The 17,698-nt window shown below is 36.2% G+C and overlaps 2 protein-coding genes across 2 annotated transcripts; one reads left to right on the forward strand and one right to left on the reverse strand.

Moving 5' to 3' along the window:
* Positions 1–121: 121 nt before the first annotated feature.
* Positions 122–5,779, reverse strand: LOC105802395 (serine/threonine-protein kinase PBS1). The gene is made up of 5 exons (XM_052624433.1): positions 5,769–5,779; positions 1,747–1,867; positions 1,462–1,651; positions 795–1,186; positions 122–571 (listed from the first exon to the last, which is right to left on the reverse strand). The coding sequence occupies exons 1-5, from the start codon at positions 5,771–5,773 to the stop codon at positions 218–220; spliced, it is 1,062 nt and encodes a 353-aa protein (XP_052480393.1). The 5' UTR covers positions 5,774–5,779; the 3' UTR covers positions 122–217.
* A 914-nt stretch (positions 5,780–6,693) lies between these two features.
* Positions 6,694–13,655, forward strand: LOC105802388 (protein ESSENTIAL FOR POTEXVIRUS ACCUMULATION 1). The gene is made up of 10 exons (XM_012633998.2): positions 6,694–7,046; positions 7,706–7,768; positions 7,893–7,987; positions 8,271–9,119; positions 9,214–9,286; positions 9,397–9,534; positions 9,618–10,397; positions 10,482–12,761; positions 12,848–12,917; positions 13,095–13,655. The coding sequence occupies exons 1-10, from the start codon at positions 6,974–6,976 to the stop codon at positions 13,522–13,524; spliced, it is 4,851 nt and encodes a 1,616-aa protein (XP_012489452.1). The 5' UTR covers positions 6,694–6,973; the 3' UTR covers positions 13,525–13,655.
* Positions 13,656–17,698: the final 4,043 nt, after the last annotated feature.

The raw sequence follows: 17,698 nt of genomic DNA on the forward strand, positions 1-17,698 counted from the left end.
CCTTCACTTTTCCATTCTTTATGCTCTCTTTCTGTGAAAAAAATAATTATACATATGTAAATATACATGACATGAATCACGAAATGAAAAAGTTAACATGTCATGTACTAGAAGTTTCTACTCTTGATTCTTGATTTCAGTGACTCAACAACATGCTACCTAGTACATATGAATTAAGAAAGTAGAATTTCACCACATGATTCTTTTTTTCTGCACTCTATCCTACTGGTCCTTTTTTCCCTCTCCAACTCTCTCCCCACATCTTGGCCTCGGCAACAGCTCGTTCTCTTTCGGAATCAACGTCTAACATCCTAGTCGTTTTGTTTGGAGAGCCATTGTTCTCAAGCCCTTCGGGGTTATCCCTTTTGGCTTCGTTTGAGTCGTATGGATGGGTATTAAAATAATCCAGAGCAAGCACTACATCACAAATAGAGGGTCTGGAATTAGCATTTTCTTCGATGCACATCAAGGCCACTTCTAGAGCCTTCTTCAAGGTAGGTTTTGAAAAGTGACCTCTCAGCAGTGGATCTGCTAAGTTCGTAATGTTCATTTCATCTTTAAACGGTCGTACCTACAAAAAATTGAGTATATATAATGATAGGTCAGAAAGCATGCTGCTGGAGAGTATATTTAACAAGGAGAAAATTAAAATCCATGCCGTCTTCAGCATGAGCACTATATTCAGCAAAAATACATTATGCCATCTGGTTCACATCAAGGTATCCAGGGAAAAATACATCATGTGAAGTAAAACAGTTTCATTGATAATGTTATATCATGTGAAGAAGTATTACCCAATCAACAAGGAATCGTTCTTCACGACCACGGCTCTCATCGAAAGCTTTACGTCCAGTTATGAGCTCCAATAGGACTACCCCAAAACTAAAGATGTCAGACTTGGTAGTCAATTTTCCACTAGCCAGGTACTCGGGTGCACAGTAACCATGGGTTCCCATGACCCTGGTGGAAACATATGATTTATCTCCGCTTGGACCAAATTTTGCAAACCCAAAATCAGAGAGTTTTGGGATGAAGCCCTCACCTAATAGTATGTTAGATGATTTTAAATCTCTATATATAACAGGAGGACTGGCTCCACGGTGAAGATATTCCAACCCTTGGGCTGCACCAACAGCTATTTTCATTCTTGTGTTCCAGTCCAAAGGTTTCTGATCAGATGTAAGATCTGCAAAAAAACGTTGCTTATCTATTTAATTTACAGTAAAAGGTATCGTTCGTGGGAAATGAAAAAGAAAAAGGTTTGTGAAAGGATGCAGAAACATAGTCAGAATGTTTAACTGTTGAAAAACTAGCAGGAAAAGAAACTAACAAAGGGTTTTGAAGCTGTAATAGTGAGTGAGTGTCCCTGAGACTCATCCTGGAGGTCTAGATAGAACCAGTGAAAACGATTTTCTAACAAATGAATTCATTGACAAGTTTAAAGGAGAAGGCATGGATTACAATGGAGGTGATCTTCCAAGGATCCCTGTGGCATGTACTCGTAGACAAGTAGGCGCTGATCCCCTTCGGCACAGTAACCAATCAAATTGACAAGATTGGGGTGATGCAAAAGTGAAAGCATGAGGAACTCCACAAGGAACTCCTTTTCTCCTTGGAGACCAGTCTTGTCAAGTTTCTTAATAGCTACAACCTGCTAACAACCATAATGCATGCGATTACAAATGGATATATGGGGAAAATTTTGTCCAGTAAGGAGGAAATTTAAACAGGCATACAAGAATGTACCTGACCACTACTTTCTAATATTCCTTTATATACAGCCCCGAATCCACCTTGCCCGATCATGGATTCTGATCTGAAATTTTTTGTCGCCTTTGCCAGTTGTCGATATGTAAAAGTCTGAGCCCTATTGCCAGCATTAGGCTCTTCTTTCGGAGCTGATGGTTCCTGTCTTAAGGCTGCACTGCTTTTTGTTCCATGTCCAATTCCTGTTTTTCTACAGGCATAGTTAGATTGGCAGAATAAACTGTATCATGCCACTTTGTTAGTCATGAAACTTCAGAGATGTTTAAAATCGAAAATTGTTTAGGTGTATTATCAAAGTGTGCAAAAGAAACATATTTCGGTATTAGTTTGGTTCATTTAGGCAGATATGATAAAATCTTACAAATTACAGCCTCAAGAAAGATGCAACACAAGCAAAAGCCTAGTTCAGCTAATCAACAACAAGAATGCTTCCATTCCATGAAAAACCTAGTTGGCTTAGCAGCAATGTTTTTCAGCAGTAGTAGAAATAGGATGAAATTTTGTTCAGCTTCCTACCCTGTTGGGTGTTTCAATCTATAAATCAATATAAGCCATTTTCTATACATATTCTTATCATGTAACATTCAAAAGAACATAAATTAATAAACCAAAAGATTTCAATTGAACAATTTGACATCCCAAAAGGAAGAACAGCATTTACAAGTTTACAACCCCACTAAAATTCCCAATATTCTATCCATTAAATTCACATTGCTCCTATAATCTTGGAAAAGAAAACAATTGCATGAAAGAAACTGACCAGGAGATACAGGAGGCTTGGGTTTCTTTCCAGGTTCTTTCTTCTCACCACTCTTCAGCTTCTTACCTTTCCTCCAACCAAAACAAGGGCAATAACCCATTTGCTCCTATCAATCAACCAAACTCCAATTAAACAAAAAGCTTTCACCTTTTCTCTTGTGGAAAAGCTCTGAAAATTGAAATTCAACAACAAAAAAGCTTCACTTGACAATGAAAAGTTAAAAGACGAATCTGCATTTTGGCCTTCCGTGTTGATTTCACGGAAACAAGAATCAAATCAACATCTTTTGTACGTATGAAATTTGAGAACAATCAAAACAACCAAAAAAAAAAAACACGATTCAGAAGAAAACATGCGATGCTAATGTTATGGTAACAAAACATAGTTTTTTTTAGTAAAAATATCATCTTTCCAAATAACGTCCATTTTGGGATCATGGTTTGATAAAATTATGTATACAACTCATAAGAATAATAACAAAACTATAAACGTTGATCTACCCAAAAAAAAAATTTAATTTTAAAATTTTATCATTAAATCAAAATCTTATTAATATTTCCACCCATTAATTATTGAAGGAAAGTCACTCTTATAAAGACGTCTTCTATGTATAGATGGACCCACAACGGATTAATATATTCGGAATTTCATCTTTCCACTAGTCCTACCAAGCACATGTTTTCCTTAGTAGGTGGTTGGGCGTCATGCTTGACAGAATATTCTCACTCCATGAATCTTGTCTTTGACTCTCAACAAAGTAAAGAGAAACAATTTTGATATGACCTAAAGACAATATCAACACATTGTTTTTTATACAATGATGACTCGAACCCAAAATATTCTTAAGGAAGTTGATCACTCGACCAACAGATTACAACTTGGGATTTGATAATTATTTTTTCTTTCTTTAATCCTTATATTATTCTTATATCAAAATAATTTCTAATGTAAACATAAATAATTAAGGTATCATTCATGTCCGTTTTACGATCTGTGAAGATTAATCCTTTCATGGATCTAGGGTTGCTCCTCCCGATAATGTCATCTCTAATGTTGAAACTTGCATTTCTTTTAAGAATGCAATGTACCTTACCACTCTACCCAACTCTTGTTGGTTATTGCCCATGGATTTACACATTAATTTTTTAAAATAATGTATTTTAATTACTATTATTAGTTTTTAATTAATTATTTGAATTGTTGAACATAATTAAGATATAATAATTTATTTAAAAATTTAAAAATGATAATAAATTTTAAAAATCATAATTAAAATATTTATACAATTTCAATGTGCAATATAATTAATGTAAAGTAAAATTATTTGAATTAGCCTAAATTTAAATCATCATTGTATAAAAAGTTATTGGAAATAATAATTAATAAGCATAATTGAAATATATAAATTATTTTAATAATTAAAATATAGTGCTAATAAAAATTTTAATCATTTTTAAAACATTTCTACAAATAATTAATATAAATATAAGACATTTGATTAAATTGTATAAATGTATTTTTTTATAAAATTTTATATGTAAGATATAAAGTTACTTATTATATAAATAATTAAAATCACTATTTAAAACTAAATTAATTTAATTAATTTTTTTGGTTGATGAAAAATTAGTAATTTGACTATACTTTTATTTATTTATTATATAAATTCATTTAATAAAATTAAAATTTTTATTTATAAGCATGATAAATATGTATTAAGTGAATTTATTTAACCAAATAATTTGTAAAATTAAAATCTTATTTATAAATGTGATAAATATTATAAATAATTAAAATATGTTAAAATGACAAGTTTAGTGATTTAATGAAAAATATATATTTATCAATTCAAAAGTTTCTCCAAACCCGCTTTTATGGATTATAGAATATAGATTTGTATTTGCATCATTCTTTGTTTGTTTGAAGTATTTTGAATTTATGATAAAGTTTTAACATTATTTTAATTTGTCTTACGTGATTCCATATGTGCTACCCTTGTGTTCTTAATGTATTTTCTCAGTAAAGTATTACAAGCTTATGTAGTTTTATTTTCAAATATTCATTTTATTTCATAGAGAAAATATTACGAGCAAACAATGATAAAACATCCAATTCAGACCAAATTTAATAAAGTCTTCATCTCAATTACACATAATGAAAAAGCGACTGAAGACCTTGATTCCAAACAAGACAAAAAGCATTATGTAATCTTTTATACATAGATCATGGTTGATATATATATTTTAGCCTTTTCTTATACGACATATATTGGTTATTTTATTTTTTAAAAAATAATCTTCAACTGCAAATATGATCAATAAATAGTGTATCGTAAGTTTTTGAAAGGTCAAAGTGTAACATTATTATGCATTATTATAATTTTATCCTTTTTTAAAGGGATTGAATAAAAAATTTTTATTTTTGAGAGTTCAAGGTACAATTTTATTTTGTTTAAGAGATTTTCCATTGGGGAGGGGAAAGACCCATGCTTGTTGATCCCCTCTTTTTGGCTACAATATGACCCATCTTTGCACTTCCCACGTAGTCAACTGTAATTTCCCAGGCTTTTCAAAGGTTTCAATGTTTTTATAATCATTTGTCATTTGCTTTCACAATACCTTTTTTTTTTTTAAATAGAAGTTCAAGTAAGATCTTTTAAGGTTTGAAATGTGATGATTTCCATTATGAAAAGAAGCATTACAAGCAAATATGAAAATCAAGAAGTTTATACAATAAAGTATAAAATTAGAATAGGTTTTATGACCAAATACAATTTTTCAAGAAAATTCTACATGTGTTGTTTTTCTTCAAAGAAAACCATGCTACCACAAGAGAATTCAAAAGATAGGAGAGGGCATAGATAGAGTTCAACATCACACCCTTTCAAGTGGAAGTAACCATCAAATATGGTGACTCGCTACTTAAGCCCTCAAAAGAGATTGATTAACTATTAGATTTGAATAAAAAAATGTTGAAAAAGAAATATGAAAAATAGAAACGAAAGGAAGAAGAATGGAAAAAAAGAGAAGAAGCCAGCGGCTGTAGGCTCAAGGGTTGGCATCATCGCCCTAGGGCAACTTAAAGTTAAACAAGAAGAGAGAAACACATAATGAAAAAGAAAAAGAGAAAAAAAAAATATGAAGTCAATTAGGACGCAGAACTTTGGGGAATCTAGGTGCTGCGAGTAGTGTAAGTGCCCTTATCCGGGACAACTATAGTCATGGGGTGATTGGGACCTAACGCCATATTTCTAGAGTTACTAGTAGAAGCAGAACATTGAACACTACGTGATGCTTTCACCCTTGCACACGGTTTAAAGATTTTGAACATTGAAATTAAAATAGATGCTATTATTGTGCTTTATTTTATAAAAAATCCTTCTAATTATAATATTGTGTTATCTCCTTTTATTGATAAGTGCATCATGCTCCTCCGTTTTATAAATTCTAACCCTTTAAAATATGTCTTTCATGAAGGAAATAAATGTGCAGATGCATTAGTCCACTTGGAAAGTAATTTTTCTTTGCCTCTCCCTTGAATAAACTTTATTATTATAATGATTTGTTTCATATTTGCTCTAATCATTCTCGTTGTTTAAATTCTTTGCTACTAAATGATACTTAGAGACAACTATATATCAAGACTTAAGTTAATTATTTAATAAAAATATTTTTTCATTGTAAATGTTTTATATATATATGCAATATGTTTGTACCTTGTTTTGGAGGTAAATACTTCAAGTGATACCACTATACCTATACGGCGTATGCAGGAGGGCATAAATTTGGAGTAACAAGTGGAACCACCGGTGCCCGAGCTTAGTAGAAATCCAGGATTAAAATGGTAAATTTCTAATTTAGATTTTTATAATTTATAAATTTTTTAGTTAATAATAGTAAAATTATATTGATATCTCAAAAATGCTAAAAAAATGATTTATTCTTTTAAAAATAATAGAGAGCATAAAATTGGAGTAAGGAGTAACAAGAAAATTTGATTTTTTTTATGTTTTATATAGTTAATAAGAAATACAATACAAATTATCAGAAATATATTTTATAGCTACATTTAAATTTCAAGTAAAATAATATAAAATATTCATATATTTCTCTCTTTTTTTTCCATCCCAAAAGGAACTCCCCATTTCAAACGAAACGCATAAGTTTTGTTTTATTTATTATTTATCATCCAAGGTCTCTCCTTAAAAAAAAAAATCAAAATCCTGTTCGTCCTTATCAAAATCAGACCCGAACCTCAAGTTTTAGAAACCCTAGCCATTTCCGCTCTTTCGTTCTCTGCAAAATCATTCCCTCTTCAAATCCTCTATCTCTGTTGCTATTGAGCCATCTGATCTCTCTCTGTGTCGCCATTTTCCAGAACCTTGAACGCCGCCTATTGCCCGCTACGATCTCTGCCTTTTAGATTCTATCAATTTTCACAGTCTCGATGGCTGACGGGAAACTCGATCTACCTGATGATCTCTTACCCTCAAAAATCGGCTCTGACCACTTCGCTAAAGGTATTGACACATTTCCTCTTTCTTTCTTTTTTTTAGTTTTCGCTTTCGTTCTCTCGTTTTTTATACAACTTTTAACTTTTTGGATTCCGATCGCAGTGGTTTCACATTTTAATTCAATCCTCACGTTTGTCTCAAGTTTTATCCGTTTACGAAGTTTTTCTTTATTTGAATTTGAATAGTTTAATTTATTAATTCTAAATTTCAGATTGCGTTGATGATTCATTTATTTTCCCCTAAGATCTCGTTCAATTTTGTTTAATTTCTTTCTGTTACTGCGCATTAATTTAATGGTTTTCGCCAGAAAGGAAAAAAAAGGAAATTCACGATTGTTTCTATGTAAAATTGTATCAGCTCAAATCGCTCCTTTCAAATTCTCCGGTGATTAGAGAATATCACTTTAGTTACTTCTCAAAATTATTGGCAGATTTTAACTGACGGCCCTGAAGTTGATATATAGTACTACAGCACGTTTTATTCTAATTATGCGGAAAGATTATTAAAAGAAACGTTCATCTGTTGCAATTAGGAAACTTGGCAGTTCAATCTCAAAGCATTTTTTTTGTTTTAAGGACTGCATGAAAACAAGCTTGAAAAGTGAGGTTAGACAGTTTCTACAGCTTCCCCTATGCCGTACTTATCTTAGTTTCTGTTATTGTTAGATGAAGCTTGGGATAGGAACTTGGAGGAGAAAGGACTGACGGGGCTACTTGATGATAACAAAGGTAATAATATTTATCTTAATGTTGAAATCTTGTATTTTTAAAATCACAGGAAGTTCTTTTCTTGCAAGAGTTTAACTTCTTCTTTTTCTTTTTCTTTTTTTCTTTTTACTTTTGTGACCAATAGATCAACCAACTTCGGAGAGCAGCATACCTCTGTCCCCACAGTGGCTCTACTCTAAAGTAGCCGAAGCAAAGACATTAACTGTTGGAGCATCTGGGGTATGGCACTTTTATTTCTCTTATCAAATGTTTTAAGGGTGCTGGTTGCCATATGAGTGTTTAATTTGTTGGTTTCTAGTTTCATTTGCTTTTCTGTAGCGGAAGTATGGGTAAGTAGTGTATATGGTTTCAAAAAAAAGTAGCTTGACTGGATTTGAAGAAATTATTTTTATTTTCTTGGTTTATTATGCTCATCACAAATATATATTTGACTTAGAGCTTGTGGCTATTTTTCATTTTGGTTTGTATTGTTTCAGTTTTATAATTTGTTTCCTCTTAACAGGATACAAAAACTCCGAATTTGTTGCCTCATGGAACCCCTGGCGACCCGAATCTGAAAGATAGTTGGCGTTTAGATAGTTCTCAGGACAAGAAAGAATGGAGGAGGACTGCACCTGATCTTGAAAGCAGCCGACACTGGCGTGAAGAGGAGAGGGAAACAAGCTTACTTGGTCGAAGAGATCGCAGAAAAGAAGACCGTCGCACTGATATTTCTTCAACAATGGATGCTCCTGAAAATAGGACTTTGTTGTCTTCAGAACGACGTCAAGATGTTAGTAATCGTAGTTCAGGGCATGAATCTCGAAGGGACAACAAGTGGTCTTCGAGATGGGGTCTTGAAGACAAAGAAAAGGATTCTCGAAATGAGAAGAGGACAGATGCTAAGAAGGAAGATGCCCCTTCTGACAAACATGCACTTGCCGGTGGGGGGCGCACAGCTTCTGAGCGCGAGAATGATTCTCGTGATAAATGGAGGCCACGTCATCGGTTGGAAGTTCATGCAGGTGGGTCTGCTTCTTACCGCAGTGCTCCAGGATTTGGTTTGGAGAGGGGACGAGTGGAGAGATCAAATGTGGGTTTTGCAGCAGGACGAGGAAGGCCAAATTCCAATGCTAGCCTACAAATTGGGAGGCCACAACCTGCTTCTGTTATTGGAGCTCTTCCTGTGGATAAAAACATGACCCTCAATGCATATTCCTACCCAAGAGGAAAACTCCTTGACATGTACCGCAAACAAAGGACTGCTTCAAATTTTGACAACCTACCTGATGAGATGGATCATTTATCCACAGTAACACAAAAAGAAATTGTTGTGCCTTTGGCATTTGTTCCTCCTGATGCAGAGGAAGAGGTCTGATCCTTCTAGTTTGATTTATAGAAGAAAAATGTACTCATCTTTATCCTTCTATATGGTTGCCTAAAATTTTCTTGCGCGATTCTTACAGGCTGTCCTTGGAGAAATATGGAAAGGGAAAACAATAAGCAGTGAAGTGGTCTACAACTCATTTATGGATGCAAGTAGGGATCAAATGATAGCATTGCTTCTAGTGTTTCATTTATGTTGTAACTTACCTAGTAAATAATTAAGATACCCTTGACATGATAAGTTATTTGCCCTGTGATTTCAGGTGAAGGAAAAGAGTGTTTCTCAGTTAACAGGAAGGATAGTGTTGAACCTGGTGAGAAGGCTGCTGTAAACAATAATTTTGAGGGGAGTCATGCTGAGACATTTTATGTGTCAGATTCACAGATGATTATGAGCAAGGGTAGGAAACTTTCGATTTTAGTTGTTGGCTATCGGCAGTCTGTTAAGGATAATATTAATGAAAATTTCTGTTTGTCATTACAGAAATGAATAGTTCAAAAGGTGGACAGAGATGCATGCCACCATCTGATTTAGATGTAACCAATGCTTTGGGGTCAGATAGGGAGATGGGTGGTTCCACAAATTACATGGATGAATTAAAATCTTTTGATAATCGGCAAGTAGCTGATTTGAAAATACAGGACTCTAATGTGAAAGCCAATGGATCATCCCTGAAATTTGGGGGGGGCGAGCTTCCTGAAGACTCAAGTTCTCTGTTTGGTTTTCCGTCACTTCAGCCTACTCTAGGCTGTAACTCGATAAATGTTGAGGGCAATATTCCTGCACATTCACTGGAAAGTGCTATGCCTCCTGAGGATATGAGCCTGTGCTATCTTGATCCTCAAGGGGTTATTCAGGGACCGTATTTGGGGATCGACATAATTTCATGGTTTGAGCAAGGTTATTTTGGTACAGATTTACCTGTTCGATTGGCAAATGCTCCTGATGGGTCGCCTTTCCAAGAACTTGGTGAAGTCATGCCTCACCTAAGAATGAATCGTGGTTTAGCCTCCAGTGTTAGTGCAGTTACCAGAATGCGAGTACCTGATCGTTTTGAAGGGAGCTTGGAAGAGACCATATCTTCTTCTGCTGCTGCTTCTGCTCAGGGATCTGCCATTGGACGTGAGCAGCAGCAATCTTTGTCTCCTTTTGAGACATCTGGTACTAACTTTCATTTAAGAGGGCCTTCTCAAAGTTATAATTCTGAGCACCAATTTTATGAAGATCCAAACATCCATAATTTTGCTGTTGCTCAAGCTGATGGTAAGTTCAATGTGTTGCACCTACTGTTTATATTGTTAATTATTGACTCTGTTAATGATGCCTGCCTTTCCATGTGTGATGCAGAAATCGTTTTTCCGGGAAGGCCTGGAAGTGCTGGTGTTGACCCTTTGAAAGTTTCAGCTGAGATGCAAGATCCTTTGCGTCATCCTGCAAGTCATTTATCCATTGCAAATGAATTTTCAAAAACCAATGCACCTCATCGAGGTGATGAGTTGCTCCCAGAGGCTTGGTCTGATGATCATAGAAGAAATGCCGTGTTTGATCCTAACATTCATCTAGGCACTACTGGTGCTAGGCCATTATCTCACAGGGACCAAGAACACAAAGGTTTGGACCTGGTACAGCACTTAATGTCACAAAAGTTGCCGAATGAACCTCTTCAAGAGAAAAATAATTTCTTTCATGCCCTTCCACATTCGACCGGATTTGGTGTGGAGCACATCCATAGTTTTGATCTGATGCAGAGCAAGAATCTCAACCATCAGCAGTCAGTCCATCATTCAGCTCCGCATATGGAACATGTTTTGGAACTTCAATTTGAACAGCAGCGGCAGTTGGAACTACAACGGCAGCAGCATCAGTTGGAGCTTCAGAGGCAGCAGCAGTTGGAGCATCAGCGGCAGCAACAATTGGAGCATCAGCGGCAGCAGCAATTGGAGCATCAGCGGCAGCAGCAATTGGAGCTTCAGCGGCAGCAGCAATTGGAGCTTCAGCAGCATCAACGTCTGTTGGAGCTTCAGCGGCAGCAGCAGTTGGAACTTCAGCAGCATCAACGGCAGTTGGAACTTCAGCGGCAGCAGGAGCTTCGTCACCACCAAATTGAACTGTTGCAGCAGTTGCAACAACAACATCTACAGCAGCAGAATTCTCAAGCTCAACAGATTCTTCTTGATCAATTGCTTGAGCATCAGATTTCTGATCCTGGCTATGGTCAGGATGTATTTGATGCTGCTAGAGACATCCAACTCGATCAGGTTCAATTACAAAGGCATCTTCTAAGTGAATTGCAGAATAATTCTCAAGCATCAAGGCACCTGGATCCATCACTGGAGCAGATCATCCAAGCAAAGATTAACCAGAGTGCAGTCCAAGGGCAACAGGCTGATTTTTTGGATTTCATGTCGCAAGCAAAGTATGGAAATATGCTTCCTTTGGAGCATCAGCTCCGTCTTCAACGAGAGCAGTTTCAAGTGCAGCAGTTATCTAGGGCGCTGAGCCAACAATTAGGAATGGAGGAGGATAGACAACTTGCTGGTTCTTTGTCTGTAGATGAAGTTGGTCAGTTTGTTAGGAATCCTGGCATTCATCCCCGGGCTCAATCAATGGAGTTGAATGGTTCAGATCTTCACCAGAAGAGGCTTTCATCTTTTGAAGAGCAAATCAGCAATTCTAAAAGGAATCATGCTTTGCGGGAGCAACAGCAGCGAGGAACTTTTGACCCCAGCCATACAGCATTTGCCAGGTCTGTTCATTCTGCTGCTGCTCCTGGGATGAAAGTAGACAATGTAAATTCTCTAGATATTGCTGAACATCTCTACATGCACTCTAACAACCAACCGGGTCCATTTTCTTCTGGTAACCACTCTTTTAGCCAACAAACTTTGGGTGATGTATATGCATCTCGTCCAGATTTAGTCTACCACTCTGGGGAAAATGAGCAGCTAGAAAATAGTTGGGCTGGAAAACAGATGCAACAATTAAATCTTGAAGCAGATTTGCAAAGAAGGGAGTCCGAAGTTGATTCAAGCACTTGGGCATCAGCTGGAGGGATTCATGAAAAGTCTAAGAAAGCTTTAATGGACCTTCTTCACCAAAAACTTGGTATTCAATCGACAAGGTCATCAGAAGGAGATTATCAGTATTCTACTTCATCTTCCAGGGGCAGGGAAAGCTTTTGGCCTGTTTCTGAGCCACAAGCTTCCAATTTTCATGTAAACAACTCATATCTGGAAGGCCCTCAAAATTCCAATTCAGGTGCCTTATTGCAAGATCATTTGTTTGGAGTTGCAGCCAGTGGTGGTGTCAACCAAGTGGTTAACTGTGAACGAATGCCTCATAAATCCAATCCGGGTTCATTTGCTGAAGATCAGTCATTGTTGTTGGGCGCTGAAGATCTGTCTTCTAGTATTTATGCAGATGCTAGCTTAGTGTCAAAATCTGCTGTGGATAAGGAATTGGGCGAACTGGAGGGGAAGGAGAAGAAAAATGGATTGAAAAGCATGATTTCAAGGTCTGGTTCTCTGTCGGGGTCTGAGGACAATATCTTAGAGCAAGTAGAGATGCCTTTGGACTGTGCTGACCTACAAAGTAGAACCCATATCCGTCACAGTTCACTTAGTACCGGTAATCTTCAGAAAAAAAGATCTTATTAAATGGCCTTTAGTTTTTTTTTTCTGTATGAATTAAATCATAAAAGTGAAATGGTGCAGGTGGGAATGGCAGGTTGTACAGTAATGAAATTGGATTAGAGAAATCTGTAGAAGACCGTCCTAATGAAAGGTGACACTCTCTTCTCTCTAATGTTGATGTTGGTGATTTTTTTTTTGTGGGGTGGTGGGGGATTTTATTTGCACCGCTATGACGAGTCACCTCAGAATTGACATTTGACACGAGTGCACATCCAACTAACTCTTTTTAAAAAGCCATCTAATCTAAATATGCTCGTCTTATTGATAGGTTACTGTCTGGAGTGCCGAAAGGGGTTGATAAAGTTGCACAGATTTCATCATCCCAGGATGTATTTTCCGATCAAAACACAGTGCCATTTGTGAAGCAGAAAAGCCTTACAAGTCAGGCAAAGAGGACAGTAGAAACAGAGGCATCGGGCAAGAAAGATGTGAGTATGAGAAGGACCTCATCTTATAATGAGGCTGCAGTGTCTGAAGCATCATTCATGGAGATTCTTAAGAAGCCGGCTCTTCATGGCGCAGAGGTCCCCGTGTATGGCTCTGCTTTTGAGCCACCATCATCTGATGGTGCTTCACAAGCTGGACGAAGTGGCAAGAAAAAAGGGAAAAAGGGAAGACAAATTGATCCTGCCTTGCTTGGTTTTAAGGTTACAAGCAACCGCATTTTGATGGGTGAGATCCATCGTCTTGACGATTAAATTTTCTCATTTACACGCACCATATCTTGTTGTACATTTTCGCTGTAAATTTTTTTGTTAGGTTAAATGCTTAGCTTGGGCAAACAAACATTTAAGGCGACGAGTAAATGGGAGTTGATATTTGAAATTCATCGATTTAGATTTTTACCCTTTTTTACGTAATTTTTTTCCTTCTTTGATAAAAAAAAATTGTTTTCTTTATTGTACTTGCATATCAAAGTTATTATGGATTCTGATATGTTGGGAACTGATAACAAATGAGAAAATAATGCTACGTGTTGTGGTTATGGTTCTCGATTTCGAATTTGTTCTACTTTTTTTAAGGTTAAGGGTAAGTTTGGATGGACGATTGGGTGCGGTGCGGTGCGTTTAGCTTATTTTTTGTCTCACGGTACAGTATTGCTACAGTATCTAATCTTACCGCCACCGCTGTTTTTACACTAACCGCAGGTAAACGCACCACTCATTCAAACTCACCTAAGTCTCTTAAGTTTTTCGCGTATAGGTTGGTCTTTCATTCTATACCTGTGTATTTTTTTCCCATAATCGAAGAGCTTTAAGAATGCATAAATTTTGGGATATCAAAAGAAACAACATGAAGTTATTTGAGATCTTAGTATTTGATAATCGACTAAGATCGTTATTAATTTTTAGCTCTATTTGAAGTGTCAGCATAGTGGTTACCTTCTCAAAAGGAATGTTGGACGTATGTACCGGGGAATCTCATCAATAAAGTTCTGCAATCATGAATGAGCTCCGAGTAAAATATTTTCATTTGTTTCATAAGATCAATAACAACCAAGCTTAACAATAACATGAGTAATGTTCGTTCTCTGAGCGAATAAAGGTTGGTCCCAAACAACCCAGAGTTGGTCCATAATGTTGGTGGTGTGGCCATGGTTAAAGTGACCATCAGCAACCCAATTGCCACTAATCATGTATAATGGCTCTTGTGTTAGTGACTCTTGTATTATCAAGGGAGGAGCTGTCAACAATTGACTTTGAACAAACCTTGTAAGGGGATTTTGCTTGACTTGAAAAGTTGAGGGATAACCACAATCTAGATCCATCGGAAAGAGTGAAGAATTCCACGGTGAGAGAGATAGCTTTGGACTGAATATCGCTACCACTTAAGGGTGTATCAAGGATGACTGCATTTCTAGCAATTCAAATGCTCGAAGGAAAAAAGCAAACATGGTTAGCCAAGGGATACGATGACAAGGAAAAGGTGATTTGGAAGTTCTTAAGCCAATATGAGAATATTCCTTTGAGCGCTAGAGTTCAAACCCCACCAAAAAGAGTTCACCATCTTTTGTAGAGCATCACAAGAGTTAAGGGGAGCAAAAAGACACTTGTGCAGAAAATTGATAACGCTTGGGCAATCATTTTTAAGACCACCTCCTTCCTGAGCTTTGACAGAAGTTTATTCTTCCAGCTATAAATCCTTTTACTCAAACGATCCCAAAAAAAGGAGAACACCTATTTCTTTTTCTTTCCCACAAGCAATGGCCCAAATAATGACTATGGTTCAAATGGGCCCAGACCCCCAAAGAAGAGCACACCATTTGTCTATATAAAAGTTCGATGTTAGAGCTAAATAGAATTCTAGATTTTTTATAATTAATAGATTGACCCAAAGTCGCCTCATAAGTAGAAAGAATAGTCTTAACGATTTGGCACTTCCCATCCTTAGCCTTGAAAAGAATAAGTTATCATCGGCAAACAAAAGATGTGAGACACTCGAACTCCCTCTACAAATAGAAATATCATGTAGCTCCTTCTACTTTCCGCTTGCTGTAGAAGAAAATCGAGCCTTTTAGTACACATAATAAACAAATAAAGAGAAAGCAGATCACCTTAGCAAATACCTCTACTCGAAATAACTAGCCCAACATCTAACCTGTTAAATGCCATATTATATTTAACCCGTCACATCCCAAATTTGGCATATTCGAGAGGAAGACAAATAGAAGTTAAGATTATCTGTTTTGGTGTACTTTGGTAGTTAGTTCGCCAATTTAGAAGCTTCTGGTGAACTAATGTTTGGCGCATAAAGTATCCACCCATAGAAGTATTTAAGGATTTATTCTTGTAATATTCTTCAATTGAAGAAAGAGTATGACAAGCAAAGAGTACGCATCAGAATGTTGATTGAGCATGATGCGCCTACTAAGTATATGTTAAAGTTGTAAGGGACTAAAGTATCTTTAAGGCCACGCCATATACGAGTTATTGCCATAGGTATGGTACGCCAAGTGTGCTCGAAAGATGTGGAATATGAGTTTTGTAATGTGATTGGTTGGGAGTCAACTAAGTTAACAGAATAGTCGCCGGCATCATACTCGTAACGTTTTTGTTTAGGTAAGTTTGTATATTGTTTAAACTTGTTATTTGTTACTTTTGGTAACATGTTAACTATTATTCATGTTAGGCATAGTTTAAATTGAATAATAAATGACAATTGGTGATTTTGGACTAAATTGTGATATTGGCTAAATTATGATTATGTTGAAAAATGAAAATTTTATGGTTGTGAGCTTGTTGTGGTACAATAAAAATGAAGTTAATTTATTTGGAAACAAAAAGTGACCCATATGAACCTCGTGAATGCTTAGGATACTTTGGAAACAAAAAGTGACCCATATGAACCTCGTGAATGCTTAGGATACAAATGACATGTCATTAGGGTTATTATAGTTCGGGTGCTGGTCTTGGATGTCCTACCGATGGCTGAAGTGTAACACCCCTATCCCGTATCCGTCGCCAAAACAGGGTTACAGAGCATTACCGAAGTTTACGGATCAATCAAACAGAAATTTCAAATGTTTTATTACATATCAATATTCATAATAAAACCAATTAAAATCATATATATTGTCCCTTAAACGAGCCCTCAAGACCTGAAATACATACTAGAAACAAGTTGGGACTAAATCAGAAACTCAAAGAATTTTTCAGAAATATTTAAAATTTTCAACATTGCAGGGGTCACACGGTCGTGTGGCCAGGTCGTGTGACTCACACGGTCAGAAGACACACACGTGTCTCAGGCCGTGTGAGAATTCGAAATAGGGACACATGGTCGTGTCAAGCCCGTGTCCATACCCGTGTAACTCTCTGACTTGGGTCACACGCTCGTGTGCTAGGCCGTGTGAGCATATTGACTTGCATTTTAAGATGATACAGGGGACACACGGTCGTGTCACTTGACCATATGTCACACATGGCTGAGACACACACCCGTGTACCTACTCGTGTGGACGAAAATAAACCATTTTCTAGGCCACGTTTCTCACTCAAATTGACACCAACCTAGCCTCAACAAATTGTACATCCACAACCCATAACAAGTCATGCAACACAAGCTAAAATCAAGTCTTAAACATATATTATTACCATATACAACTAATAAACCCTTAGGCACCTCAAATGACAACTTAGAAAAATGCCAATCAAGTATCCAACCTTACCTAATCAGTTTATCTAACCAAGTTACCAAAGTTCACTATAACTCAATTACATACATACATACATATATCACTTATACTAACATCACAATCATGCCTTAATTTCATACCAATATGTGAGTTGGTTATATAAACAAAATATTATTCATAATATTTTCATAAGCTAAACTTTGACTAAGTCCGTACGAAAGCCTATACATGCCATATAAACTATATTAAATGTTTCAAAAACTACCGAGATAAGTTGGATAGTGTGACTTGAGTGTTGATCCGATCGTCTAACCTTCTAAAAATCTACAAAGATATTAAACAATACAAATAAGCTTAATAAAGCTTAATAAGTTCGATGGGTAAAATAAGAATCTTATCGAACCTACTATAACAAGTCAAATAAATAAAATTATTCATGTCAACTTCCTGTCATTCACAACTTCAATTGACAAATACATTCGTATTCAAATCAATACAAAATAAATAACATGTCTTTCAAATTCATTAAATAAATCACCTTACAGATTTTTTTTCCATTCGAAGAATGACTTACGGATAAGAGTACATCGTTAACAAAAGCTCATAAGAACTGGTCCATCTGAATATGCCAACAGAAGCTTGAAAGCTGAACAGAAGCTCATAAGAGCTGAACAGAAGCTCGTAAGAGCTAATTCACCCAATTACGCCAAACATAAAGTAAAACACGAGAGTTCGCA

This window comes from Gossypium raimondii, chromosome 11 (assembly GCF_025698545.1).
Source record: "Gossypium raimondii isolate GPD5lz chromosome 11, ASM2569854v1, whole genome shotgun sequence".
Classification (NCBI taxonomy): domain Eukaryota; kingdom Viridiplantae; phylum Streptophyta; class Magnoliopsida; order Malvales; family Malvaceae; genus Gossypium; species Gossypium raimondii.

What these genes read in the sequence shown, in the direction of transcription:
- LOC105802395 (XM_052624433.1), bottom strand. An exon ending in TATTAGAAAGTAGTGGTCAG is followed by an intron (nt 1,652 to 1,746) that starts GTACATTCTTGT and finishes GGTTGTTAGCAG; the next exon opens with GTTGTAGCTATTAAGAAACT. An exon ending in AACGATTCCTTGTTGATTGG is followed by an intron (nt 572 to 794) that starts GTAATACTTCTT and finishes AATTTTTTGTAG; the next exon opens with GTACGACCGTTTAAAGATGA.
- LOC105802388 (XM_012633998.2), top strand. Translation starts at nt 6,974, where the DNA reads ATGGCTGACGGGAAACTCGATCTACCTGATGATCTCTTACCCTCAAAA. An exon ending in GCTACTTGATGATAACAAAG is followed by an intron (nt 7,769 to 7,892) that starts GTAATAATATTT and finishes TGTGACCAATAG; the next exon opens with ATCAACCAACTTCGGAGAGC. An exon ending in GAAGACCGTCCTAATGAAAG is followed by an intron (nt 12,918 to 13,094) that starts GTGACACTCTCT and finishes TCTTATTGATAG; the next exon opens with GTTACTGTCTGGAGTGCCGA.